Source organism: Schistocerca nitens, chromosome 6 (genome assembly GCF_023898315.1).
Source record: "Schistocerca nitens isolate TAMUIC-IGC-003100 chromosome 6, iqSchNite1.1, whole genome shotgun sequence".
Taxonomy (NCBI): Eukaryota; Metazoa; Arthropoda; class Insecta; order Orthoptera; family Acrididae; genus Schistocerca; species Schistocerca nitens.
The window spans coordinates 136,010,730-136,036,897 of NC_064619.1; the positions used below are offsets into that span (position 1 = coordinate 136,010,730).

The window sequence follows — 26,168 nt, forward strand, 5'->3', positions numbered from 1 at the left end:
TTTGTTCTGTACAATTATGCATACTTACGCTAATTTATTATATCTTGAAACACTGATGCAGTCTATCCAGTCTTGACCAGCAAACAACACAGCGATGGTAAAGTGGATTTTTGTTTTAGGACCATATAAAGACGCCATGGTTTTAGTCTTCCCATGTGATTGTACTCAAGTTGCGAGAGTGGCATTTTATAAGATGATCTGGCTCATTTATAATGCTGTTTTTCCAACTGAGGTTACAATGTTAGTTAATCTAGATCTAGATGTAGGATTTAATTGTGTATTTTCTTCAGGATTCATTCAGACTCATTTTCAGAGTTGTTCCCTTCCTCATTAGTTATGAGGGACTTAACCCAAGATAGGACAGAACTAGTTTGGGCACATTTTCTGTGGCACAATTTTTTTTCTGCTGCTGAGAGGACAAGACCACAACAGACTGCTCTGCCGAACTTGATGTGTCATTGCCAGCTTATTTTCACCCTTCCATGTCTAATTCTTATCCACCTTCTGTGTCACCGATGCTATTGTTTATTTCTACTTTTGCTGAAAAAGGATAGTGCAGGCTGAACTCTTCTGGCAATACCAGTTTTGCTGTCTCACCTTTACATCCATAATTTTGAGGCAACGAGCCTCCTTTGTTGCAGCATCCCTCTAGCAGTCCTCTCTTGTGGTTCTACCATTGGTAGTGAACGTCCATTTATTTTTCTTGAGCATAATTAGTAAACTGCTGATTGACCTACCAATGACTTTATGTTTAGTTCTTGTTTAGTACCAGTTCTGCCTGCTCTTAACTTTGGAAGTCTCATTAACATTAATTGTATCTGAGTCATACATCATTGTCAATGACTTCTTAGAACTATCGGAAGGTACCACTCCTAACGTTAATCACACATGTGTACCCAAAAGTTGTAGTTATAGCTACATTTTGCTTTTAAGCTAGATGTGCTAGTTAAATAAACATTTTACAGGGGTTACATCTAGAATCAGAAACTTCGTATTACATGGAGTGTTTCCGTCATTTTAAATAGGAATATTATCCTTAATGTTTCTGCACTAAGTAAAAGCTTTTATACTTTTGTATTTTGGCATGACTGAATCAAGTAAGAGTTATGTATACTGAACAAACTTCTGATACATTAGTTAAATCCCATTGTGAATAGAGATTTTTGGATTGTACCATGTTAGGTCTATATTCTGACACCTGGGATTTACTAAATTTTTGTGATTCTGAGCAGTAATTTGTATTTTAAGACTTTTTGCAGATGGTGCAGTTAGATCTTGATAAGGGTTCACAGTGGTGCAAAGGCTGGCAACTTGCTTTCAGGGGGGGTAGGACGTCAAACGGGCTGACTTGGTGCAGGAGAGGCACCACAGGACATTTTAATTTTTACTGTCTATACTTTTACAAATAATTTCATAAAACTCTGTCAGCATGACCAGGAAGGATTCAGAATTCACACTCATAGCAGTGGAAGTTCGAAAACATAACGATTTTTTTTCCCCCCCATGTGAAATTTCATCATTTTTTTTCACTTACTAATGGCTGCATTTGTTGCTATAGGTACACTTTTCTTCATAAGTAAGAGAGATTCTTCGATGAATTTTGCACAGCATACAAACCATACTTAAAGGTGTATGAAACTCGAGGATTTTCAAAATCTATTAAAAACTGTGGTAGAAATTGAGGTAATTAACTATAAAACTTGTGTTTAAAATATAACAGCTCATTCGTTTTTTGATAAATTAAATAAATTCTAGAGTTTCATACACCTGTAAGTGTGGTATGTATTTATGCTGCGCAAAATTCATCGAATAATCTCTCTAACGTATGAAGAGGAGTGTACCTATAGCAACAAATGCTGCCATTAGCAAGTGAAAAAGATGATGAAATTTGACACGTAAAAAAATTTATTTCGTTATGTTTTTGAACTTCCACTGCAATGAGTGTGGATCCTGAATCCTTCCTGGTGACGCTGACGAAAGTATAGACACTGGTTATTAAAATGTCCCGTGATGCCTCTCCTGCTCCAAGTCGGCCCGTTTGAAGTCCTACCCCCCCCCCCCCCCCTTAAGCGTTCAGAAACGCAAAATTGTGCTCTTCACAAATTGGAAAAAAAAAAAAAGTAGTACCATATAACTATAATATCAATGAGTCACTTTTGGAATCAGCCATCTCAGAAATACCTTTGTGTAACACTTTGTAGGGATGTGAAATGGAATGATCACACAGGCTCAGTCATGGGTAAAACAGGTAGTAGACTTTGGTTTATTAGTAGAATATAGTAGAATATGGGGCAAGTGCCAGCAGTCTACAAAGCAGATTGCTTAGAAATCACTCATGAGACTGGTTCTAGAATATTGCTCAAGTGTGTGGGACCTGTACCAAACAGGACTAACAGGGGTTATTGAATATATATACAGAGAAGGGCAGCATAAATGGTCACAGCTTTGTTCGATCTATGGGAAGGTGTCACAGAGATACTGAAGGAACTGTACTGAAAGACTCTTGAAGATAAAATTAAACTATCCTGAGACAATCTGTAAACAAAGTTTCAAAAACTGGATTTATATGATGACTAGGAATACGCTACAACCCCATATGTATTAATCCTGGGAAGAAAGCCTAATAACTGGTACAATGGGACATACCCTCTACCATGCGCTTCTCAGTGATTTGCAGAGTATAGATGTAAATGCAGATGTAGAACAAGCCCTTCTTTACAACAATAAAAACAAACAAGTGTAACAAATTCCTCCCATAGAGTTACACCCCAACGAAGTTTGATCCCCCACTAATGTGAGCCTTACAGAAGGTAAAAGGATTGTACAAGGCCCCTAGCCAGTTTTGGGTATTAGGAGTAACTCATTGACACTTCATTGATATTTTTTTTTTTTTTCGTGCATGTAGCTGCAACCAAGTTACAAGCATTGGTTTCCAGCATGAGTTCTTAAAGTACCTACATGACAAACCAGCCTGTCCATCAAGACAGAAGAGTTAATTCCAGAAAACTTGATAACAGGGTATGCTTTCAGCCCTCTGCTGGATCCACTAAAGTACTCAACACCAGTGGCTAGCCAATAGGGCCATGTGAGAAAGGAGTCACATGGTTCCTGCTGAGCATGTCCTGGGGAGGAGACTCGGTGGAATTGCTATCTCAGTTTATAGCTTTCAAACAGAACAGATGGCCTCAAGCCGTCTGCCTATATCTCTGCACTCGCTGACTGGCCACTGCCTAGTTCAAACAGTAATCACATTTCTCTCCCCTTCCTATTCTCGCATTTCACTAACACTGAGATTGGTGGGCACTCCTCCAGTCAAACCTGGATGAACCCTCAGGTACACCACACTGTCGGAACACAGTCAAAAGTTTATTTTATTCCTCTCTTTCATTTCAAAAACCACCGCCCTTCAAGTGCCCCCCCTCTCCCATCCTTGTCACAGGCTGGCTCCATACCATGTGCATCTTATACTGAAACAATCAGTTTAAAAGTGATTGCTGCAAGTTAACTACCAAACTAACTTAGAACTCAGGCTGTGTTATGGATCAGTCCGTCACCATAGCTTGTCCTCTTCAATTCACTTTCATTGGCTTCACTAACTCACAACCAAACAGTAACATTCCAACCTAACATACACCATTGGGTTACAATAAATATTGGACCATCACCGAATCCACTTATCTTCCATGCTAGTTTGCATGTTAACTGAAAGAGGCGCTACTTCAGTCTCTAGTTAATAATGTCAACTTTCCTTTGGTCTGCACTTCAGACAAAGATACCACCATTAATTAAAAAACAAAACAATAAAAACTAAAAAAGAAAATCCATTCCAACCATTACTTGGAAAACTCAGTCTCCTTAAACCACAGCCCAACCATCAAAAACAATTCGTCTACTAACGACCATCCCTAACACCAAATACGTTATTTTCCATAATGGCATTCAAAAAATTACTGTTGAATTTCTTTGTCACATCCATGACAGCTACTAATAATTCCAAACCACAAAACAAAGCAATCGCCACTATCTACCTATAATTGCAACCACTCACTAATAACAACACAACAAACAAGTTTCAAAACTTCGAAATTCCACACTAGAAAGCCGCATCATGTACAATCAAACATCCTCTTCAAATAACCCACAGACCGGTGATACCACGTAACTTAACATTGTTGTGTCATCAGTCAAAAACTGTAGTCCAGTACCGTACATTCCAGATGATGTATATTCTTTAGTAATGAGAAATTTGACACTCGAAGCAACTGAAGATGTTACCCATTAACACATAAATATTTGTAATTTTAAATTTTTTCCAGCAAATTGAATGTTCAAGCAAATACATTTCAGGCAAGCAGCCAAAATTTCTTTGAACATAAACATTTTACAAACCCTTCATTATTACACCCCGAGGATGAAATCCATTCACTGGAAAAACTGTGGGTAAAGTGCAATGTCCAAAAAGAGAACTATGTTCAAAAATAGTTGCACATTCATCTAATAAGTCTTTCATGCCAGATCAAGAACTTTTCATTCCCATTGTAAAAGTAACACAATACCATTGCTTAATGAACAAGTTATTACAAACCATGGAAACAAAGCAATCAACTTTGGAGTATTGGGATTAGAAGATAATAAGTAACACAATACCACTGCTTAATGAACAAGTTATTACAAACCATGGAAACAAAGCAATCAACTTTGGAATATTGGGATTAGAAGATAATAAGACACCATGAACAAGACTGTTAATTTTGCTACTAATCACTGTCATTGTTTTCTTTTTTCAGTGCAGGACAAGAGAAACTAAACTATGCCTTGAAGCACAAAATGTTATTTCCCATGCTCATAAATTATTTTGCACTTTAAAAAAAATATACAATTACAGCTTCGAAATGTCAGTCCCGAATTGAAAAGTTACTGAAAAGGTACATATGAGAAGATTTAACAGTCTATTTTAAAACTATAATGCAAAATCTTTAGTAAGTATATAAATAATTTGTTCAGGGATTATATATTAAGAACAGGATCGGATGCATATGATGATCTATCAAATTGAAGTGGTTCAATTTAGATGAAAAAAACTTCATTCATCAATATGTTTTACCTTTGCAACCTTATCCGAGCTCTTCTCAGGATTTTCACTCAGGTCACCATCGACTGCCAACCCAGATGGACACATGATTTTATCCCTAAGATTATCAAGAGTTTGTTTGCCCAGAACAGCTATCTCATGGCTGCAAGTGATTGGTCTGATTTTTCGAGAGCCAGAAATGGATGAGAAAGGTTCATACACTCTAATGATTAACAGGATGTCATCGCCAGGATTAAGGTCTCTTCCTTGGCCTTTTTTGTCATCCTGAAACAATCAAAAGTTAAATCTCTAGCAGGTTTGGAGATGAATGGTATAGAAAATTAACTTCAACAATATATGAGCAGAAAGGAAACACCTCTTGTTTAGCACAATGTTTTAAGTCTGTCTTCACTGTTGTATTTACATTTTAGTACATTAACTTTGTGTGAAGATTGTGGCATTATATTCTAGAGTAGGTCATCCTTTAAACAGAAAGTTTATCATTCCATAGAGGGCCAAAGAAGAGTACTCAGAAAACTTCCTGCTGAAGCTTCATCATTTTATAGATACTTATTCAACATACTTTGGGTCTCTGACATCAGCTTTATTTATACTCTATAGATGCTCCTCATTATTTACCTTAAGGACTGGTTTGATGCAGGTTCAAGTAGTGTGACAAGGTATTGGAGCTGTGAACACAGTTGTACTTGAATCCAAATGACATACTAGTAATTTAAATAGTTTATGTGAATTTAAATGATTTTATTTGTGTGATAGAATGTTATATGAAAATATATTTCATAAATGTCTTTTTCTCTTGTTTCATACTGAGAGGGCAAGCAATGTGATGTGCTAACGGTTAAATCTTTGCTGCTGTAGCTACAGATGTTGAGCCAACTATTGCCACTGCTTACACAGCAGCCAGCAATCGTAACAAGGTCCCAATGCTAACTGTTGTAAATTTCTTGTGAATAATTTATTGTAACAACCAAAAAAGGAAAAAGAATTATCTATCTGTAGTGTAATATGTTCTGCTGTTAATGCTCGCTTCTACCTGAGGTTTAGTAGCGTTCATATGCACTGTTCTTACATGCTGCAGAACACTTGTGTCAGTACCACTGATGAAAATAAAGTACATTGTCTTGAAAAAGTTTTTTTCTACCCAATGCTGCTAGTTTTCACAAGGAATAAAACTATTTTGGCATAATATGAAAATTAAGCTGACGTATTTATGGCTAATGTGGACAACTAATGAGAAGAAGAGAGATAAAAGAAACATAATGAGTACCTTTGGACACGGAATGTAACGTATTCTTCAAGAATAAACATATCCCTCTCTGTATTACACACAACAACTTTAGGGGAATTTGCCTTGATTTAACTTTGCCAAAACAAATGTGCAACTAAGAGAAAATAATTATTTTACATTCCAAAGCTTGGATTAATGTGTCTAGACTCAGATGGAAAATGTCATTCTGAGAACAGTCAAACTAACAAGCAATAATATTCAGAACCCAGTGGCAACACCACATGTGATGACATAATTACAGGACTTAGAGAAGAAGAAATGGAGATTCAAAAAGCAAGAAAAGAGGGCTCATCAATTACAATGCCAGTGTACGTTAATGCATGATATTCATATCTAATGAAGTGGCCAATATATTTATTTGTATACAGAGATTATTTTATTCAATCAGTTTTGTAATTAGTATAAGTTCTTCTTTTGAGTGACAGCAATATCCACCATAAATTATCTGTAAATCATAGGAATGTTCGTCACCACATTACGAATTTGAATATGAAATACGTGGTTAAAGCAAGGTGGAACATCTCCACTTACTATAATACCACTCCCTTCCTAAGACCGGTGTTTTATCTTTTCTACTCTCTGTCACATAAGTACTGCATACCGTGCAAATATGAACTATCCAAATTCTTCTTCCAGCTGCATTTTCCACAACTTCATTGTTCAGTAGAGAGAAACAATTATTCAGTATAGAGCAACAATGTAATTACTTAATTGCTTTACCAACGATCAGGGATCTGTACACCACGCACCGACCTTACAAACTGCGTCCAGCACATCCTGTACTGTGCAGCATCAATTCATTTTCTTGTAAACCGTACCTGTTGCAGATTTTCCCACAGTCCATTCTATCTTGTTCGTTTCTTCCCCAGGGACAATTACTTTGTGCTCTTCCTACCAACACGACTTTTGGAATAGCATTATCTGTCATCCACCCACATGGCCAGCCCCTTTGTCGTCACTTAACCTTTGCTTTTCGTACAATATTAGGAAAGTTTATCATGGTGTACTGCAATAACCAAACTTCTTTGCTTCAATTAAGCTGAAAAAATAGCATTTGAAAATTTTCAATACCACATTCCACTGTTCAATAACACTTCAATAGCTGAAAAGTACCGCAGCTTTATATAGATGGTATATGAATTCTTATTATCCCCACAGAGTGTAAATTTGTTGCAGATCCTTTAACTGAAAGACAAAAGATCATAAATCTTTCAAATAACTTCCTATTTAAGTTTAAGTTTAAAAATGCTCATTTGAGAAAAATGACAATGCGTCATTGCTCAGATCGACAATTCACAGATGATGTTTGACTGTAAGTCTCTGACTTACTTCCATATAAACGTTTCTTGAAGTTATGATTTGATAAATTTATTAAGATTACCCTGTATAAAGTAGGTCCAATCACTCTTCCTGATTTTCCTTTTTCTAACCACCTTCAGAGAGAGTTCTAACACTGAATAAGTTATGATCCACACTCCAGAGAGGCTACTCTTCACCACTATTCTAAATACAGCTTTAAAACTCATATTGTGATACAAAAAAAGCACCTTTCCTGTGGCTGGTACATTTTAAATAAACTACTTGCAAGCTTGTTCACTTTTAACAAAATTTACAAAGACTGAACAATATTTTCCGTAATACTGGACTACACTGGTAAGGTATTGCACTCCTCAAGAGAAGTCTGAACTTTTTCATACATATTCAGGACACAACATGCTACATAACAGTTAATACTTCTGGCTTACCTGATTATACTCAAGCAGGAAAATTAGGCAGTCCTTTTAATAAAAATCTGAAGCACTACAGTGTATTTCTTCATTTTTGTCTCCTCCATCCTGCTTCTTCCTTCCGACCCAAAAATCATTCTCTCAAGCGCAATCAGTTTTCCTCTATCACTCTTGGTAGTACTCTACTCAGCAACTCTACACCATATCACAGCACTGGAGCAATTACTGTATTATATGCCTTCATTTTAAACTTTAGTTGATGTTACCTTATTTTTCCAGAATGAGATTTTCACTCTGCAGCGGAGTGTGCGCTGATATGAAACTTCCTGGCAGATTAAAACTGTGTGCCCGACCGAGACTCGAACTCGGGACCTTTGCCTTTCGCGGGCAAGTGCTCTACCATCTGAGCTACCAAAGCACGACTCACGCCCGGTCCTCACAGCTTTACTTCTGCCAGTACTTCGTCTCCTACCTTCCAAACTTTACAGAAGCTCTCCTGCGAACCTTGCAGAACTAGCACTCCTGAAAGAAAGGATACTGCGGAGACATGGCTTAGCCACAGCCTGGGGGATGTTTCCAGAATGAGATTTTCACTCTGCAGTGGAGTGTGCACTGATATGAAACTTCCTGGCAGATTAAAACTGTGTGCCCGACCGAGACTCGAACTCGGGACCTTTGTCTTTCGCGGGCAAGTGCTCTACCATCTGAGCTACCGAAGCACGACTCACGCCTGGTCCTCACAGCTTTACTTCTGCCAGTACCTCGTCTCCTACCTTCCAAACTTTACAGAAGCTCTCCTGCGAACCTTGCAGAACTAGCACTCCTGAAAGAAAGGATACTGCGGAGACATGGCTTAGCCACAGCCTGGGGGATGTTTCCAGAATGAGATTTTCACTCTGCAGCGGAGTGTGCGCTGATATGAAACTTCCTGGCAGATTAAAACTGTGTGCCCGACCGAGACTCGAACTCGGGACCTTTGCCTTTCGCGGGCATGTGCTCTACCATCTGAGCTACCGAAGCACGACTCACGCCCGGTCCTCACAGCTTTACTTCTGCCAGTACCACGTCTCCTACCTTCCAAACTTTACAGAAGCTCTCCTGCGAACCTTGCAGAACTAGCACTCCTGAAAGAAGGGATACTGCGGAGACATGGCTTAGCCACAGCCTGAGGGATGTTTCCAGAATGAGATTTTCACTCTGCAGCGGAGTGAGCGCTGATATGAAACTTCCTGGCAGATTAAAACTGTGTGCCCGACCGAGACTCGAACTCGGGACCTTTGCCTTTCGCGGGCAAGTGCTCTACCATCTGAGCTACCGAAGCACGACTCACGCCCGGTCCTCACAGCTTTACTTCTGCCAGTACCTCATCTCCTACCTTCCAAACTTTACAGAAGCTCTCCTGCGAACCTTGCAGAACTAGCACTCCTGAAAGAAAGGATACTGCGGAGACATGGCTTAGCCACAGCCTGGGGGATGTTTCCAGAATGAGATTTTCACTCTGCAGCAGAGTGTGCGCTGATATGAAACTTCCTGGCAGATTAAAACTGTGTGCCCGACCGAGACTCGGACTCGGGACCTTTGCCTTTCGCGGGCAAGTGCTCTACCATCTGAGCTACCGAAGCACGACTCACGCCCGGTCCTCACAGCTTTACTTCTGCCAGTACCTCATCTCCTACCTTCCAAACTTTACAGAAGCTCTCCAGCGAACCTTGCAGAACTAGCACTCCTGAAAGAAAGGATACTGCGGAGACATGGCTTAGCCACAGCCTGGGGGATGTTTCCAGAATGAGATTTTCACTCTGCAGCGGAGTGTGCGCTGATATGAAACTTCCTGGCAGATTAAAACTGTGTGCCCGACCGAGACTCGAACTCGGGACCTTTGCCTTTCGCGGGCAAGTGCTCTACCATCTGAGCTACCGAAGCACGACTTACTCCCGGTCCTCACAGCTTTACTTCTGCCAGTACCTCGTCTCCTACCTTCCAAACTTTACAGAAGCTCTCCTGCGAACCTTGCAGAAAGGCAAAGGTCCCGAGTTCGAGTCTCGTTCGGGCACACAGTTTTAATCTGCCAGGAAGTTTCATATCAGTGCACACTCCGCTGCAGAGTGAAAATCTCATTCTGGAAACATCCCCCAGGCTGTGGCTAAGCCATGTCTCCGCAGTATCCTTTCTTTCAGGAGTGCTAGTTCTGCAAGGTTCGCAGGAGAGCTTCTGTAAAGTTTGGAAGGTAGGAGACGAGGTACTGGCAGAAGTAAAGCTGTGAGGACCGGGCGTGAGTCGTGCTTCGGTACCTCAGATGGTAGAGCACTTGCCCGCGAAAGGCAAAGGTCCCGAGTTCGAGTCTCGGTCGGTTACACAGTTTTAATCTGGCAGGAAGTTTCTTACCTTATTTTTGTTTGGTTTTAGGCTGTTATATGATCTGTAAGCATTAACAATTCATTGGTTTACTTCTGGTTGGATGTTATTCCTCCAACTGAAGTAGATCTCAAGCATTTAAAGTTCTCAATTACCTTCAACTTAATCTCCCACAACTCCCCGGCACATTGTGGTTCTACTTAGTTCCTTCACTTCTGTCTTTTCTGGGTTCATTCTCAAGCCCACTTTCCCTGCAATACAGCTCAGGACGTGCACTAGTTTTATCATTTCTTCTTTTGACTTTGATATAGCTGTCATATCATCCACATATGCTAGTGTCTATAGATTTATATTCCAATTGATGTAATTTTCTACTCTATTCATCTCACGTACAACTTGTTCAGAGACATGGTTAAATAACACAGCTGACAATGCTTCACCATGTCATACTGCTGTCCGTACCTCTACTTCCTTTGCCATTCCTCCCTGATAACTTACTTTAACTTTTGTCTCTGTTGTAGATGATTTTACCAGATTGAATAATTTCTCAGATACTTCAAACTCCATAAGGGTACTGTAAAGGCTCAATCTATGCCTTCTTAAACTCTATGAAAGTGGAAGATTTTGGTTTGTAAAATTCCCAAAACTTTTCCTATACCTTTCTCATAGTAAGTATATGGTCAATTGTATATTTTCGTGACTTGTTTGATAACTGATAACTATGTCCTTCACATATGCCTTAAGTTTTCCCAGTATTATCAAGACAAGGCCTTGTAGCCCGTATTCAGCAATGAGATGCTTCTATAGTTATTACGGTCACTCCAATTTTCTTTTTATGAACTCTTACAATGATAGATAGCTCCCACTCTGTTGATCATCTCTTTTCCATATCATTCTGATTAACCTGATCAACTCTTTAACGAGATCTCCATCTCCCTCTTTTATCGCCTCTGATGTAGTTTGATCTTCTCCTGGTGCCCTTCTATTCTTCAGACTATTTATTGCCTTTCTCACATCCTCTTCAATAAAATCAGCTACTCCACAGTTCTTTTCCTGTTCTGCTTGCTGAAACAACTCTTCTGGATCTTCCAAACAGACTATCAATATGTTCCTCCAATCTTTCTAGGATCTCCCCCCATGAATCTCAACCTGGCACCCGCCTTACCAACAATTAATTTCATATGATCATTCCACATCAAATCGTTCTGCACGCATACTCCCAGATATTTTACAGAAGTAACTGCTACCAGTGTTTGTTCCGCTATCATATAATCATACAATAAAGGATCCTTCTTTCTATGTATTCGCAATACATTACATTTGTCTATGTTAAGGGTCAGTTGCCACTCCCTGCACCAAGTGCCTCTCTGCTGCAGTTCTTCCTGCATTTCCTAATTCATACACCAATTTCTTTATCATGTTTTGTCTTAGGACCAATTCACACAGAAATGGTGGGGTATAGACACATGACAGCAGCAAGACAGGAACTGGTACAGGCGGGATAATCACACTAAAGTGATAATCCCACTTATAGAGAGGAACAAAATATACTTTCACTCAGAAAACTGGATTTCAGTCATTGCCAATGCCAAGGGCAAGATGCAACCAGAGGATTTATCTTAGTGCACTAGGCCAAGGGTTGCACAGAGGCTCATTCAAAATAACTGAGTATGTCTGGCTAAACATTTCACTTGGCAACTCTACTATACTAAAGGAAAGACAAAATCGTAACATCGCTCAGCTGAAAAATAGAATTTCTGTGAGCAAGTACCAAATGAATATTGGATTTGCACAATGTCTGACAAAACCCTTTGACTGAGGACAGAAAATGTAATGCTGACTGCACATGTCTAGTGTAATTGCAACAGGAATAGTGTTAAATTTTTCTTTACCTTCTACTGCTGCTTGTGGAGATTTGTACTACAATAAAAATGTGTTTTGACATGTGTGTTGTTGTACATCCTCAAAATAAGCTTTTTATTTCGGCAATAATTAGCAAAGAAAAACCAGTGTGTTTCAGCAGCACAATGTTGTAACTGCACAGATCAATATGTTCATCCAGTAATATAAAAAAATGCTATTTTGTCAAAGATGATGTAATTATTTGTGTATAACTGTTACAAAAACATGAAAAACCCATTTTACATCATATACAGTGCCCTCATCAAAAAAATCCAAATTGTTGTTGTTGTTGTGGTCTTCAGTCCTGAGACTGGTTTGATGCAGCTCTCCATGCTACTCTATCCTGTGCAAGCTTCTTCATCTCCCAGTACCTACTGCAACCAAATTAGTAAGAATAAAAGACGCAAGCAAATAGGTAAGCATAGAACACCCAGAGCATAGGACATTTTCTGGATGATTGGACCTGCAGTAAAATATATGTGCCTTGGAAAGACATAATAAGTAAGGTTCCAGTACCACTGCTTAAAACCTTTATTGATTATTACAAAAACTGTTTTGGAAGATTACAATTTTCAAGTATGTCTGTTTTGTCCTGACATACATATAACATCTGGCGTGACTGTACCTAGTGACTGTTCTCATTATACTTCACATGAAATTCTAATATATTGATTTCATGTCAATTTTGTGCTGTTTTATACAGTGTCATATAATGTTTTGATATAATATCATAAATATTTCCATAATTTTTTGACAGTTCACATTGTATTTACAAGACTGCATCAAAATATTACACCACACTGTATAAAACAGCAAAAATTCATGAAATCGGTATTTTACAATTTCACTTAAAATAAATAAGAAGAGTCAATAGATACAGTCACAACAAATGTTATATATACATCAGGACAATGCGGGTGTACTTGAAAATGGAAATCTTCTGAAACAGCTGTAATAATCAATAAAAGATTTTAGCAATGATACTGGAACCTAACTTACAATAGCATGCTTTAGTTGTATCAGTAGCAAAAACCCATTCCTTAATCATTGCTCACTGGAACCCACACCATTTGTTCGACTATATGTAAACAAAAACAGTTACTAAATGTTTCATAGATTGAACTGTTAGTACAAACATGAAAAATTGACACATACAGTATATAGCTACCTCTGCCACTGGATTTGCAATTGTCTATCCTTAGTTTTAAAATGAAAATAGCTCTTAATGCAATGTTAACTTAAAATGTGATTGTAACTGACTTCGTAAGCCACATGTGAAAGAGTAACAAGAGCTTTGAGCTTGGGGTGTTGTAGCTCGTCATGGCCAAACCTCAAAATATATCACTTATTTATTCAGTACTGTAAAGAGGTTCTCATTCTCCTTCCACTGTTAATTTCTTTTTTATTTTTTTATTTTATTTTATTTTATTTTTTTCCATATGCTATATTTTGTATTCAGCAATCTATGAGTTAAAACCCACCAAACATAAACCGGCCAATAAGAACGTTCTTCACTGAAAACTTTTCAAAATATGCCCAGTGGTTTATATATCTGCAAAGTATTTTAAGCAAATAATTTCCTTGAAATCAAATGTATAGACAGAACATGTGAGACTCCCAATATAGCGGTCTTCAATATTTGACACAAAAAGTAAAAGTTTTACTAAGAACTATCTATAGACATGGATGTAGTTTTGCTTCATCAACATAAAACAATTTTTTAAGGCACCTCCGATGACTTCAAAAGAATGAAAACAGCGGTGCACCATCCAACTTCTCCGCCACACATCGCTTCTGTGTGCCACTTGTGGCTGCAAATGGTGACCAGTGTGGATGCTGGGAAGGTAATAGATTTCCAGATTTTAACCAAACATTGTTATAACAGGGACGCACTCACATTGCCCAAACTCTTATGGGAATCAGTAGATTGACTGCCGGGAGTAATGAGTATAGTGGGCAGGGGCACTACAAATGTAGTGTGGGGACAGTAAGTTGGAGGTGTGGGTCTCAGGAGGAGCATGCCAGAGATAAGTCCCTGCAGTCACAGTATCCTCTGTGTCTTCGATGGCTCGGTCAGATAGAGCACCTTCCATGTAAGCAGGAGATACTGGGTTCGAGTCCCAGTTGGGGCACACATTTTAAACTTTCCCCGTTGATATTTAGCAACGCCTGTAAGCAGCTAAAGGTCTGGATTTCATTGTACGAGGGCGGTTCAGAAAGCAACCTCCGATTGGTCACAGTGCGGGTTGTGGGGGGAGTAGCGACGCCATCTGTGCGTTCACGCACTCAACAGGTCAGTCGGCATCAAGCCGTGGCCGAGTGAACGTCGTACCTGCGCTAGTTTAGTTTTTGTGGCAGTTTGAAATGTGTGCTGCAATAGAAAACCCCACCAAATGTGAAGTGCGTGCTGTCATAAGGTTTTTTACAGCCAAAGGATATTCTGCAGCAGCTATTCATCGTGAGCTTTGTGCCGTGTACGGACCAAGAGTTATGAGTGAAGGAGTTGTCCGTGAATGGGTACGTTTATTTAAAAGTGGACGAGAAAACGTTCATGATGAAGAGAGGAGTGGTAGACCATCATTGGTGACTGACGAACTCGTTCAGACAGTTGATGCAAAAGTTCGTGAAAATCGACGTTTCTCAATGTCGGAGTTGTCTACTGGTTTTCCACAGATTTCTAAGACTCTCTTGTACGAGATAGTGACAGCAAGATTGGGTTACCGTAAGTTCTGTGCACGATGGGTGCCCAAAATTCTTACCGACCACCACAAAACTCAAAGAATGGCCTCTGCATTAGACTTTCTGTCACCTTATGAGGACGAAGGAGAACCATTGTTAAACAGAATCGTGACCGGTGACGAAACCTGGATTAAGTACGTGAACCCTGAGACAAAAGAACAATCAAAGATGTGGGCACATTCAAATTCGCCTACCAAACCAAGAAAAGCCTCGCAAGATTTTTCTGCCAGAAAACTGATGGCAACGGTGTTTTGGGATGCCAAAGGGGTGTTGTTGGTTGAATTCATGGAACGTGGTACGACCATTAATCAAGACGTGTACTGTGAAACAATAAAAAAGTTACGACGGGCTATACAGAACAAACGCCGTGGTATGCTGACTTCCGGTATCGTTTTTTTGCACGATAACGCCCGTCCTCACTCTGCTCGCAGAACAACGGCCCTTCTTGAGTCCTTCAAGTGGGACGTTATCAACCATCCACCTTACAGCCCAGACCTGGCGCCAAGTGATTATCACCTCTTCATGCATTTGAAGAAATGGCTCGGGTCACAGCGGTTTGATGACGACGAAGAGCTCAAAGATGCGGTCACAGGCTGGCTCCAGGCACAAGCGGGTGATTTTTATGCAGAAGGAATTTCAAAGCTTGTGAAGAGATACGATAAGTGCCTCAATCGCTATGGAGACTATGTAGAAAAATAATGCAAAGATGTAGTTGTAAGATGTATGTATTAAAATATTTTTATTTAACTTGGTGTATTTTTTTAAATCAACCGGAGGTTACTTTCTGAACGGCCCTCGTATTTTCACACTTGATAAGCTGTTCAGTAGCAAAATTCACAGCTTTCTGTACTGCTGCTGTGTTGCCCCTTCAAACAGTACAGTTGTCTTCTGCAAATATGAAGGTTCAGTGTGCATTTACATTCAGGCTCAAGTCACTGATCACTGACATACAAGAGGAAAGACAGAGGTCCCAGTTCGAAGACTTGAGGTAAACCTTGCTTCCCTGTTTTACTTCCAGACTGAATTTCAATTACTGAACTGAGCTGCTTTTTGCGTACATCATACTGACCTTTTGTAGACAACTGATCATGAATGGTGTAATCCATTTTTTTGGCAGACCTCTGCCACAATACTGTTCAATTTTTATTAGCAATATTTTATGATCCACTGTATCAAAAGCCTTTGACAGATCTAGAAATATGCCCGTTGTGGACTGCTTTGTATCCAAAAGAACTCGTGTCACATTAATATGGTCATACACAGCCATTTCTGTAGATTCATTGTTTCAAGATATCTTCAGTATATCTCTTTGGCACTGAAACTCATCAGTTGTTTGTACATAATATTTTCCAATTATTATAGAATCAGGATAAAATTGTAAAATTGCTAAAACTTTTCATTTTTGTCCACCTTTCTGGAAACACAAATTACTTTTGAGTTCAGAAAAGTACATGCCTGAAAAGAATAGTCACAGAGGCAAGGTAGTGCTCAGCAATAGTGAGAATACATTTCTTGATGGCAGTTGGTGGAACACAATCAATGCCCAGGGAATAAGAATTTTTTAAACGTCTGAGGTCTTTCACTACATTATTTTTAGTGACTGAACTAATGAATATTGACTTCGTGCATGTGTGAATTTTCTGATTAACTTTCTTTCTTGAGAAAACAGATAATTCCATCCTGATGCAAAATTTCAACAATGTATGTTCTGTGTTGTAGTCTGATAGAGTATGTAGTGTAACATATAACTCTGATGAAGTGACGTATGAAAAGTTTATTTTCATCATGTATCTACTGTTTGGACATAATTTTTGTTTATTTGCTTGTGTCATGGGATGGATGGATGCAGCCTATCTGAAAGCTGGTACAACAACAAACATCGTACAGCATTAGCAGTATGTGCTGGTTGGACAATTTATTCCATGTCGTCAGTTCCAGAGCACATCACAGAGGAAGCGCAACCATGACAAAGCCTATGAAGTCAAGAAGACAAGAGAAAACTTGTTATATAGATACATTCAATAGACATCTCTTAATTGACACAGAATGTTTTTGTACTTTGTCCTTATCAATGTTTTTGCAATGTTCCACATACTATAACAATTTTGTAGCATCCATTTAGTGTAAACAAGAGTTTGAGATGTTGATAATCCTCCTATTTATTTTGAGAGATGGATGCTGGATTTGTGTTCTTAATTGCAGCAGAAACTGCAGCACTTCGAGAAAATAAATTCGATCAGAAGAGGTTGGCGAGTGTTCTGAAATAATAAGGTAAGATTAAATAACAGGCTCTCTTAGCTCTCAATCAGACTTCACCTTTCCACCTGATACCACAGTAAAGAACCAGTGTAACATCACAAGTATAATATAATCAAGTACAGCTAGTGCTTACATAACAAGCTTCATATGTCTTACTTGCATTTTCTAACCTCAAGTCCATGTTGTGCAACTTTAAAACACTCTGCATCACACAAATCACTCATGGAATTTGTGAAACATTAAATGACAAATGCTCATGTGGTTACAAATTTGGCTCTTGCATTTAGAAAATCTTGGAAAATGCTCCTGCCACAATATGAAAGTACATAAAAATTACAGGACTTCCATCATCACCTGCCGTACGCCTAAATGTGGTGCTTGGTTGCAAACTGCAATGTTTATCTGCAATAATTTTCAGACTGTATGCAGATTTTAGATGATTGCCAGCTAATTCTTTGACTGTAAAAGGCAAACAAAAACTTTCACAGGAAAGCTTCATTTTGATAAAGAAGCATGACATTAAGGATCCACTTGAATGTATTGGAAAAACAAAGCTTAGCCAAAAACCTGAAGTGGTGAAGGTAACAACAAACAAGAATATCGGTTACCATTTCAAAACAAAACACACACCTCTTGTGTCTGTTATCTTCTCGGTGGGCACTGCAGCCTTGATAAATTTGAAGAAAGGCATCATTCCACCAGGCTGTATTTTTAAATTATTAAGCACTATTTTCATGTATGGGCCATTTTCAAGTGCATCTAAAAGCAACACATATTTTCAAGGGCGTACCCAGGATCTGAACTGTGTGTGTGTGTGTGTGTGTGTGTGTGTGTGTGTGTGTGTGTGTGTGTGTGGGAGGGGGGGGGGGGGGCGGCAGGTCATACTAGTCTCAGGAAACAAGGACTCGAGACAACATACAGCACTTCTTATTAAATAAAACAGTAAACCAGTGAAAAACTGCTTTTAATAAACATTTTAAATATAAGAATGCACTTGTACAGTCCAAGAAAACATGCAGCATTTCTTATTAAATAAAACAGTAAGTTAGTGAAAAACTGCGAATATCTTCTGAGGGGGGGGGGGGGGGGTGGCAGCTGCCCCCCCCCCCCTCGCTGGGTATGCCCATGCTATGCACAGGTGCATGCGATTTTTGTATGACAAGATGAGAGTGGTGTACGTATATCTGTTACAGATAATTACTATGTTTGTGAAAATGCTACATCCGGTATGTCATATGGCTTTTACATTTATTATGGTGTGCTGTTATGTATTTAGGTGCACTTGAAAACAGGTCAGCCCAAACCTAACAGTGATTAATAAAATACAAAGCTACAATTCTTTCAATGCTCATCACAGCAGCATTGATGTATTCTCCGAGCTGCTGCTGTGTTCTTGGCAGTGGGGGTACATAAACATGGCCCTCAATGTACCCCCAAAGGGAAAAGTCACAAGCCATTATGTCAGGTGAGCTGTGTTGGGTGGGGTGGGGGGGGGTGGGGGGGGGGGAAGGGAACAAAGTCACATTGTCTTCACCTAATCCATCAATGCAGAAGTTCATTGTTTAGGTAATGAAGAACATCAATGCTCCAATGAGGAGGTACCTCGTCTTGGAAAATAAAATTCTTGGAATCAACAGTCAGGTTTGAAAACAACCACAACTGCAACTTATCAAGGTAAGAGGTACACACCACAATCTTTTAACAGAAGGAAAACAGCTCACACACCTTTGTCTGTGACACAGCACAGAAAGCACTAACCTTTGGTGAATCTCATTCATGTACCACAATTTCATGAAGATTTTCAGTACCCCACACTCTCATATTGTGGCAATTAACCCTTCTAGATGAATACTTCATTTCTCAATAACAGTTTGGACACTTTGGAATATCAGAATTTTTAAGACAAATGGTTGGTTGGTTGATTTAGTGGAGGGGACCAAACAGCGAGGAATTTATCCCATTGGATGAAGGAACCATCATGACATTTGCCTGAAGTGATTTAGGAAAGCTTGGAAAACCTAAATCAGGATGGCCGGATGCTGGTTTCAACCTTCGTCCTCCTGAATGCAAGTCCAGTGTGCTAATCACTGTGCCAGAAGACAAATGACTTATTTATACAATTTTAAAATACAGCTGGTGGAATATTGTCTTTCTTGTGTTTCTTGATAAACAACATTTCCTTCCTACTTACAAATATTTAGTGAGTGGTCATAGACACAATGCCACTCTAAAAAAACATGGAAGTGTTGGAGTTTTGTTACATCAGTGACTGGGTACTTGCAACAAGACATAGCTCAATTAAACAGTTAAAAGAAATCCTAATGTTAGACGTAGATGTAATGAGAAAGTACTTTTGCAAATGCAGATCTCAAACAAAAAGCACCAAAACAGAAGTTGCTTAAATAATAAACTTGCAAGTATAAAACTTGACATACAGTTTGAAAACACTACTCGTAATGAAAATAAAACACCAAAGTACCTGGGCTAGCCCTTGGCTGAACTCTATCTTTCAGAGAGTATGTAATAACAATTGAAAACAAGGAATATCATATAAAAGCTGTGCAAAAGAACCTGGGGAGCTTCAGCACCCAACCTGCAATCTTCTGCTCTGGGTCTTGTCTTCTCATTCACTGAATATTGTGCCCCAGATTGACTAAACAGCCCACATGAACAAAAAGTAGATGTCCAAGTAAATAACTCCATGAGAATGTTTGCTGGTGTTATCAAATCAACTCCTATAGAGTACTGAGCCACATTCCACTCTGTCACCTACAATACAGTTTAAATGCTTTCATGAAGTGCAAAAAGGTTGTGGACAATAAAAATCTACTGGTCTCTCAAAATATAGATAATACAAACCACAACCAACTTAGCTCTCGACAGCCACTATATATTAAAATGCACGCAGGTGTGCGACGTGCGCCCACCCACCCACCCACCCACCCACCCACCCACACACACACACACACACACACACACACACACACACACACACCAGAAAGAGTCATGTGGAACACGAGTTCAGCCTTACAAATGCATTGAGTCAATGGACTGGACGACAAAATAACAATATGCCATGTATCACCCAAAAACCTGGATTTGAGGTACCACACAAAATAGAATCAAAATCCAACAAGGGAGATGTGCAACTTTTTTTGACACAAATGGGGCAAGCAGCTATCCCCACTTTTTGATTGCAGAGAACCACAAACCATCAGACACAACACACAAGGATGCCCCTCAAGTTCACAGAATGGTAGACCAGATGACTTCCTGATGGCAGTCCCAAATGTGAGTAAATTACATAAATCCCATGTATTTTTTTCCAATGTCTCAGGAAGCCATACAATAAATAAATAATAATAATTTGGGAGGTTTGTGATTTAATGACTTAAATATGGATTCATGATAAATTTTCACATTTGGAATTGGCACCTTTTTCAGCATGTTTAATGCCTTAAAGTCACACCATTTTTAAACTCTTTTCATCACATTTTTGCATAAAAAAATTCTACATCTGGTAATCACATACCTATAAACTGTAACTACAAATAAATTTTAATAACATGTGGACAACAGTTGTGTAAATGACTCTGTCCATATATTAATTGTTTGTCTATCATTCATTATTTGCATTAATTATACACAAATACCATTTGACACTTTACTATTCAGCTGTCAGAATTATATGTGACTATACTTTACAGGCTACTGCTTCTTGCCAAGAGAAGGAGAATTAAGTACTGTAACATGAAATTCAATGGAATACATAACATAATGTTGGCATCCATGTTAAGCTTCAGATGAACATACTAGTGAGAAATGAGTGAACACATAAACATGATCATACAGATATGAGTTGCCAGAAATTACTGTTCCATGCTTCTTCCACCAGTTGTCATAATTCATGAATCTTTGTTGCCCATTCCTATCACTCACTTTGACTTTTGATACAAAAAGAAGTATAAAAAGAAGTATTTTTATCATGTTTCTGAGAAAATATATTTGTCTTTCATAAGAGATAAAATGTAATGGAAAATAAAATGACCCACATGCTCAATGTATCACAGAACATAGCTCGGTACAACACAGAAAAGGTATTAATGAACTATTATTCACCATTCAGTAACTGGGAAGAATTTCGCGTGTTTGGTGAATGAAAACATCGCAAAAAACTTAAGGCAGCAATAAGAAATTAACGAAATATTTATACATACCAGCCAAATAGTTCCAGTATACTTCAGATAAGCAGGATTTTCTTTTTCAACGTCCTTTTCTTTAGCATGATAAAGTGTGGCCAAAGGAACATATCTAGGTGCTTTCGAGCCATCAAAGAGCCCACGTTTGGCTTTTATTAAATCAACATTAACACTGGGAGGTTCGTCAGGAAAATCCAGTAATTGAGGACTGAAAAGTACAAAAAAGTTTGTTTCTGTACACATTGTTGAGGAAATACTGAGTAATTACAATCAACCAAAATTAAATTTGACGAACATTATATCATGATCTGAAATCTGTTTGCCAGGTGGCATGAGATGCACAAAAAAGCTGACATGTAGACTTTTAGAGGAGTACCTTAGTCTAGTAAATGAAAGAGCACAGGGCAGAAATATTAATTTATGGTCAAAATCCACATCTGTCCCAATAAATGTTTTGTCAGTTTAAAATCTGGTTTTGAAGTCTCTGTCTTACTATAATAAAATCTATTCCGAATGCTCCAAGTCTCTTCCATGTATAATTTCAAGATCAATGAACTGATGTACACAATAATAAAATGTGCTCTGTGTGAAATTCACCAGGCAGATTCTGCTTTCATTCCTTTACCACAGTTCACGTTCTCCTACCTACACAACTACTTTCTTATTCATTATTAGACTTACTGTTGTGTTACTCTTATTTAATTTTGTCTTACCCTACAATCAACCTACTAGAAACCCTGTTCTTCCTGCTACCACACCTCACTAATTCCTACCACAACACTCTCCAAGCTATTCATCCTTCTGTATAAGTTCCCTAACCTATCTGTGACAAAACTTCAAAATGCCATGATTGCTTTAGTACAGCATTTATTCAAATTACCAGCTTCAGCAAACTATGTTGCCAGCTTCGGATCTTATGCACTACACTTCAAAGAATCACATCCATGAGTACAATAATTTGTGTCGCATAATAAATAGGCATGCCAAGAATATGCATGGCATTGTACATCGGCATCTCAAAAGTAAAACAATCATTATATAGTAATATAATACACAGTGCATCAAACATATATGCTCATGCTCACTTAAAAGCTGCAGGGGTTAATCGGAATAAATGCTCTACTTAAGTGATTGTGGCATTTATGACATTTGTTATTTCCATTTTCATATCAATTCAGATCACCGCCAGAGCGGAATGATGTCAAGCACATACAATAAGAATTCTAACACTCCATGTTGCAGCCTGTAAAATGCAAAAACCTATTCCTCCCTCCTCCCCAAGGAATTAACAAATGGTTCCAAAAGCTGTGAAAGTGTATGTACGAGGGTCAGTCAAAAAGTAATGCCTCCTATTTTTTTTTCTACGTTTAATTGTCAGGAAATTTAAATGCAATTACATAGGTTGAAAACCACAACATTGAGGATCATTTTGTCATTTTTCAATGTAATCTCCGCCCATCTCTACAGTTTTGGTCCATCTTTGAACAAGGGCATGTATCCCAGCACGGTAAAAATCACAGCTCTGCTTCCTAAGCCATTGACGCACGGATGTTTTGACGGCCTCCTCATCTTCAAAATGAATCCCACGATGAGCTTCTTTTAGTGGCCCGAACAGATGGAAGTCTGATGGTGCCAGGTCAGGGCTGTATGGGGGATGAGGCAAAACTTCCCATCCAATTTTGACAATCTCGTCAGAGGTGTGACGACTGGTGTGTGGTCTTGCATTGTCATGCAAAAGAAGAACATCTGCCATTGATTTTGTTGGGCGAACTCGCTGAAGACGTGCTTTAAGTTTTTTGAGGGTTGTGACGTATTGAACAGAATTTATTGTGCATCCCTGCTCCAAAAAATCAACCAGAATCACACCCTCTGTATCCCAGAAAACTGTTGCCATAACTTTCCCTGCCGATCGCACAGTTTTGAATTTTTTCTTCCTCGGCGAGCTTGTGTGACGCCACTCCATTGACTGCCTCTTTGATTCGGGTTCAAAAAAATGCACCCATGTTTCGTCCCCGGTCACAATTTTTTTCAGAAACTCATCTCCCTCCAAACGGAAGCGCTGCAAGTGTCGTATTGTTTTCCTTGCCTCTTTACTCTGATCGGTTAACATTCTTGGAACCCACCGTGCACAAACTTTTGAGTACCCCAATTGTTTAATAATCGTGATCACACTGCCTTTACTAAGAGAAATAATGCGACACACTTCATCTGCAGTCACCCGACGGTCACCACGAATGATGTCATCAACTTGCTGAATGTTGTGTGGAGTCACTGCACTCACCGGCCTGCCGCTCCGCTTTTCGTCAGTCAACGGTGTTTGCCCTTCAGCTTCCTTACAATGACGAACCCATCGTCTAACAGTGCTGACATCCACTGTCACAACACCATACACCTTCTTCAGTCTTTCATGAATGTGTATGGGCGTTTCACCTTCTGCATTCAAGAATTCAATCACACAACGCTGTCTCAAACGAACATCGATGTCGGCCATCTTACAAACTTCTGCTGTGCTGCCACCTGTTGACACAGAAAGTTACTACTGCAGTGGATTGCAGAAGAAGGTTTGAGGAATGGCGCCAAATTCAAATTTTTCACTTAACTTAATTTCTTTAAGTAGAAAAAAAATGGGAGGCATTACTTTTTGACCGACCCTCGTATATTTATGTATGTCAATCAGCAGTACTAAAATTTTGTATCCTGGAGTATGTACTGGCCAGAAATTCTGCCTCATAATTTAATAGTTTCCTCAAGTGAATTTTCCTTTTCATACAATTAAAGATTTGTTTTTCATGATGATATCCCCTCCTGAGTAGTCTCCATGCAGACATCCAAATGGTTGACTATTTTACGTCTGGAGAATATTTTACCCATGAGTAGAGTTGCACATTCTTGGTAACAAAAAGGAATGATTTCAGCTGTTGACAGTACCAAAAACGCAAGGCTATCCTGGTTAATGTTACAAGAGCAGATCAGTTACTCATCCAGACTGTTGCCCCTTCAACTACTTTAGAGCCTGCTGCATCTCTTCATCTCTTCAGAAACTGTGTGTTTACCGAAAGTTATTTAAACATTCAATACACTCAGGAAGCTGAACTTCCACATAACTGAGTAAGCTAACAGCTAGTTCACAGCTAACAGCTTGACACTTAATCTTAGTAAAACTCATATTATGCAATTCCAAACAAATAATGATGATTTACAGGTATATAAGTTGGGATCAACTTACATAAACTGGGAGAGGTTGCATGTGCCATGTTTCTTGGCATCCAGATGGATAACAAACTGAGATGGCACCAGGGCATTGATAAGTTTAGCAAAAACTTCAATTATGTTTGCTTTGTACTTAGAAATTTCTCTCATTGTGTTGATATGCAGACAGGACTGCCTGCATACTATCATATTTTCATGGAATACAGTCTTATGGAATAATCTTCTGGGGCAGTGTGGTTAAGGTGAAAAAGTACAGGATGTATCAAAAAGAATCATCTGATTTAAAAAAAAAAAAACCATAACTATTACGTTATTTGAGATATGTGCGTGAACAATATACTGTTGGGGTGAGCAAACTCTTGAATTTTACGTGGTTCCTGCTAGGTAGCAGAAGAGTGGGCCCACTTCAGTTCTAGAAAAATTGTGTTGGGACAACAGAAAGTACTTCATGTTCTACGTTTTGCGCAATGTGGGTCAGTAATAACTGTTCAGTGCGACTTTCATACTAGGTATGGTGTGGATCCTCCTACAGTGTAGAGCATTAGATGATGGCATGAATATTTCAGAGAAGTAGGTTGTTTGCGTAAAGGCAAATTGCCGGGCCTCCCCAAGTATCTGACACAGATGTCAAAGGCATCCACCATAGTTTCACATGGAGTCCACAGAAATCCATTCAAAGTGCATCTCAACAGCTCAACTGATTCGAACAACTTCATTTACCATCAGGATAGGGCACCTCCACACTGGCATCTGGAAGTGCGGGAATTTTTAAATCAAAGGATTACTGAATGATGGATCAGTCACACTGGACCAAATGATTCAGCCTTACATTACTGGCCTCCGAGATCACTGGACCTGACTGTATGTGATTATTTCTTGTGGAGGTTTATAAAAGACTGTTTAGTTACCAACAGCAATCAATGAACTCAGACACTGCATAACAGCAGCTGTGGAAGCTGTAATTCAAGACATGCTCACTCTAGTGTGGAAACAATTTGAATACTGCATTGACATATGCTGTGCAACTCAGTGGGGGCATACTGAACACCTACGGAAAAAAAAAAAATTCTGGGTTTCCCACTCATCAAAAAACAAAATTTGTTGTATATTTTTATTAGTTTCAGAAATACGGACATGCCAAATTTGATGATTCTTTTTGATACACCCTGTATTTATTCTACAGATGCAGTTGATAACCAGATCTCTTGTAGAAGCTTTTCCCTAGCTAATATTCTGAAGAAAATGTCTTTAACAGCTTACCGGCAGACACCAGGCAGCAGCATGAAAATTCTTAGATGTTCTAACACAAAATAAACAAATACCTCATTAGCCACTCCTACAATTTATCACAATAAAACATTGGAAAATATCAGATGGAAAACGACAACTGAAATGGA

General features: G+C 38.9%; 1 protein-coding gene across 1 annotated transcript in view; it reads right to left on the bottom strand.

Annotated features, from left to right (window-relative positions):
- Nucleotides 1-26,168, bottom strand: part of LOC126263258 (snRNA-activating protein complex subunit 3-like) — a 175,724-nt gene that overhangs the window by 102,089 nt on the left and 47,467 nt on the right. Inside the window, exons 2-3 of the mRNA XM_049960344.1 lie at nt 21,580-21,769; nt 5,105-5,356 (exon numbers count right to left, since the gene is read on the bottom strand). Coding sequence (XP_049816301.1) covers nt 5,105-5,356; nt 21,580-21,769 — 442 coding nt within the window. The remainder of the gene's footprint in view (nt 1-5,104; nt 5,357-21,579; nt 21,770-26,168) is intronic.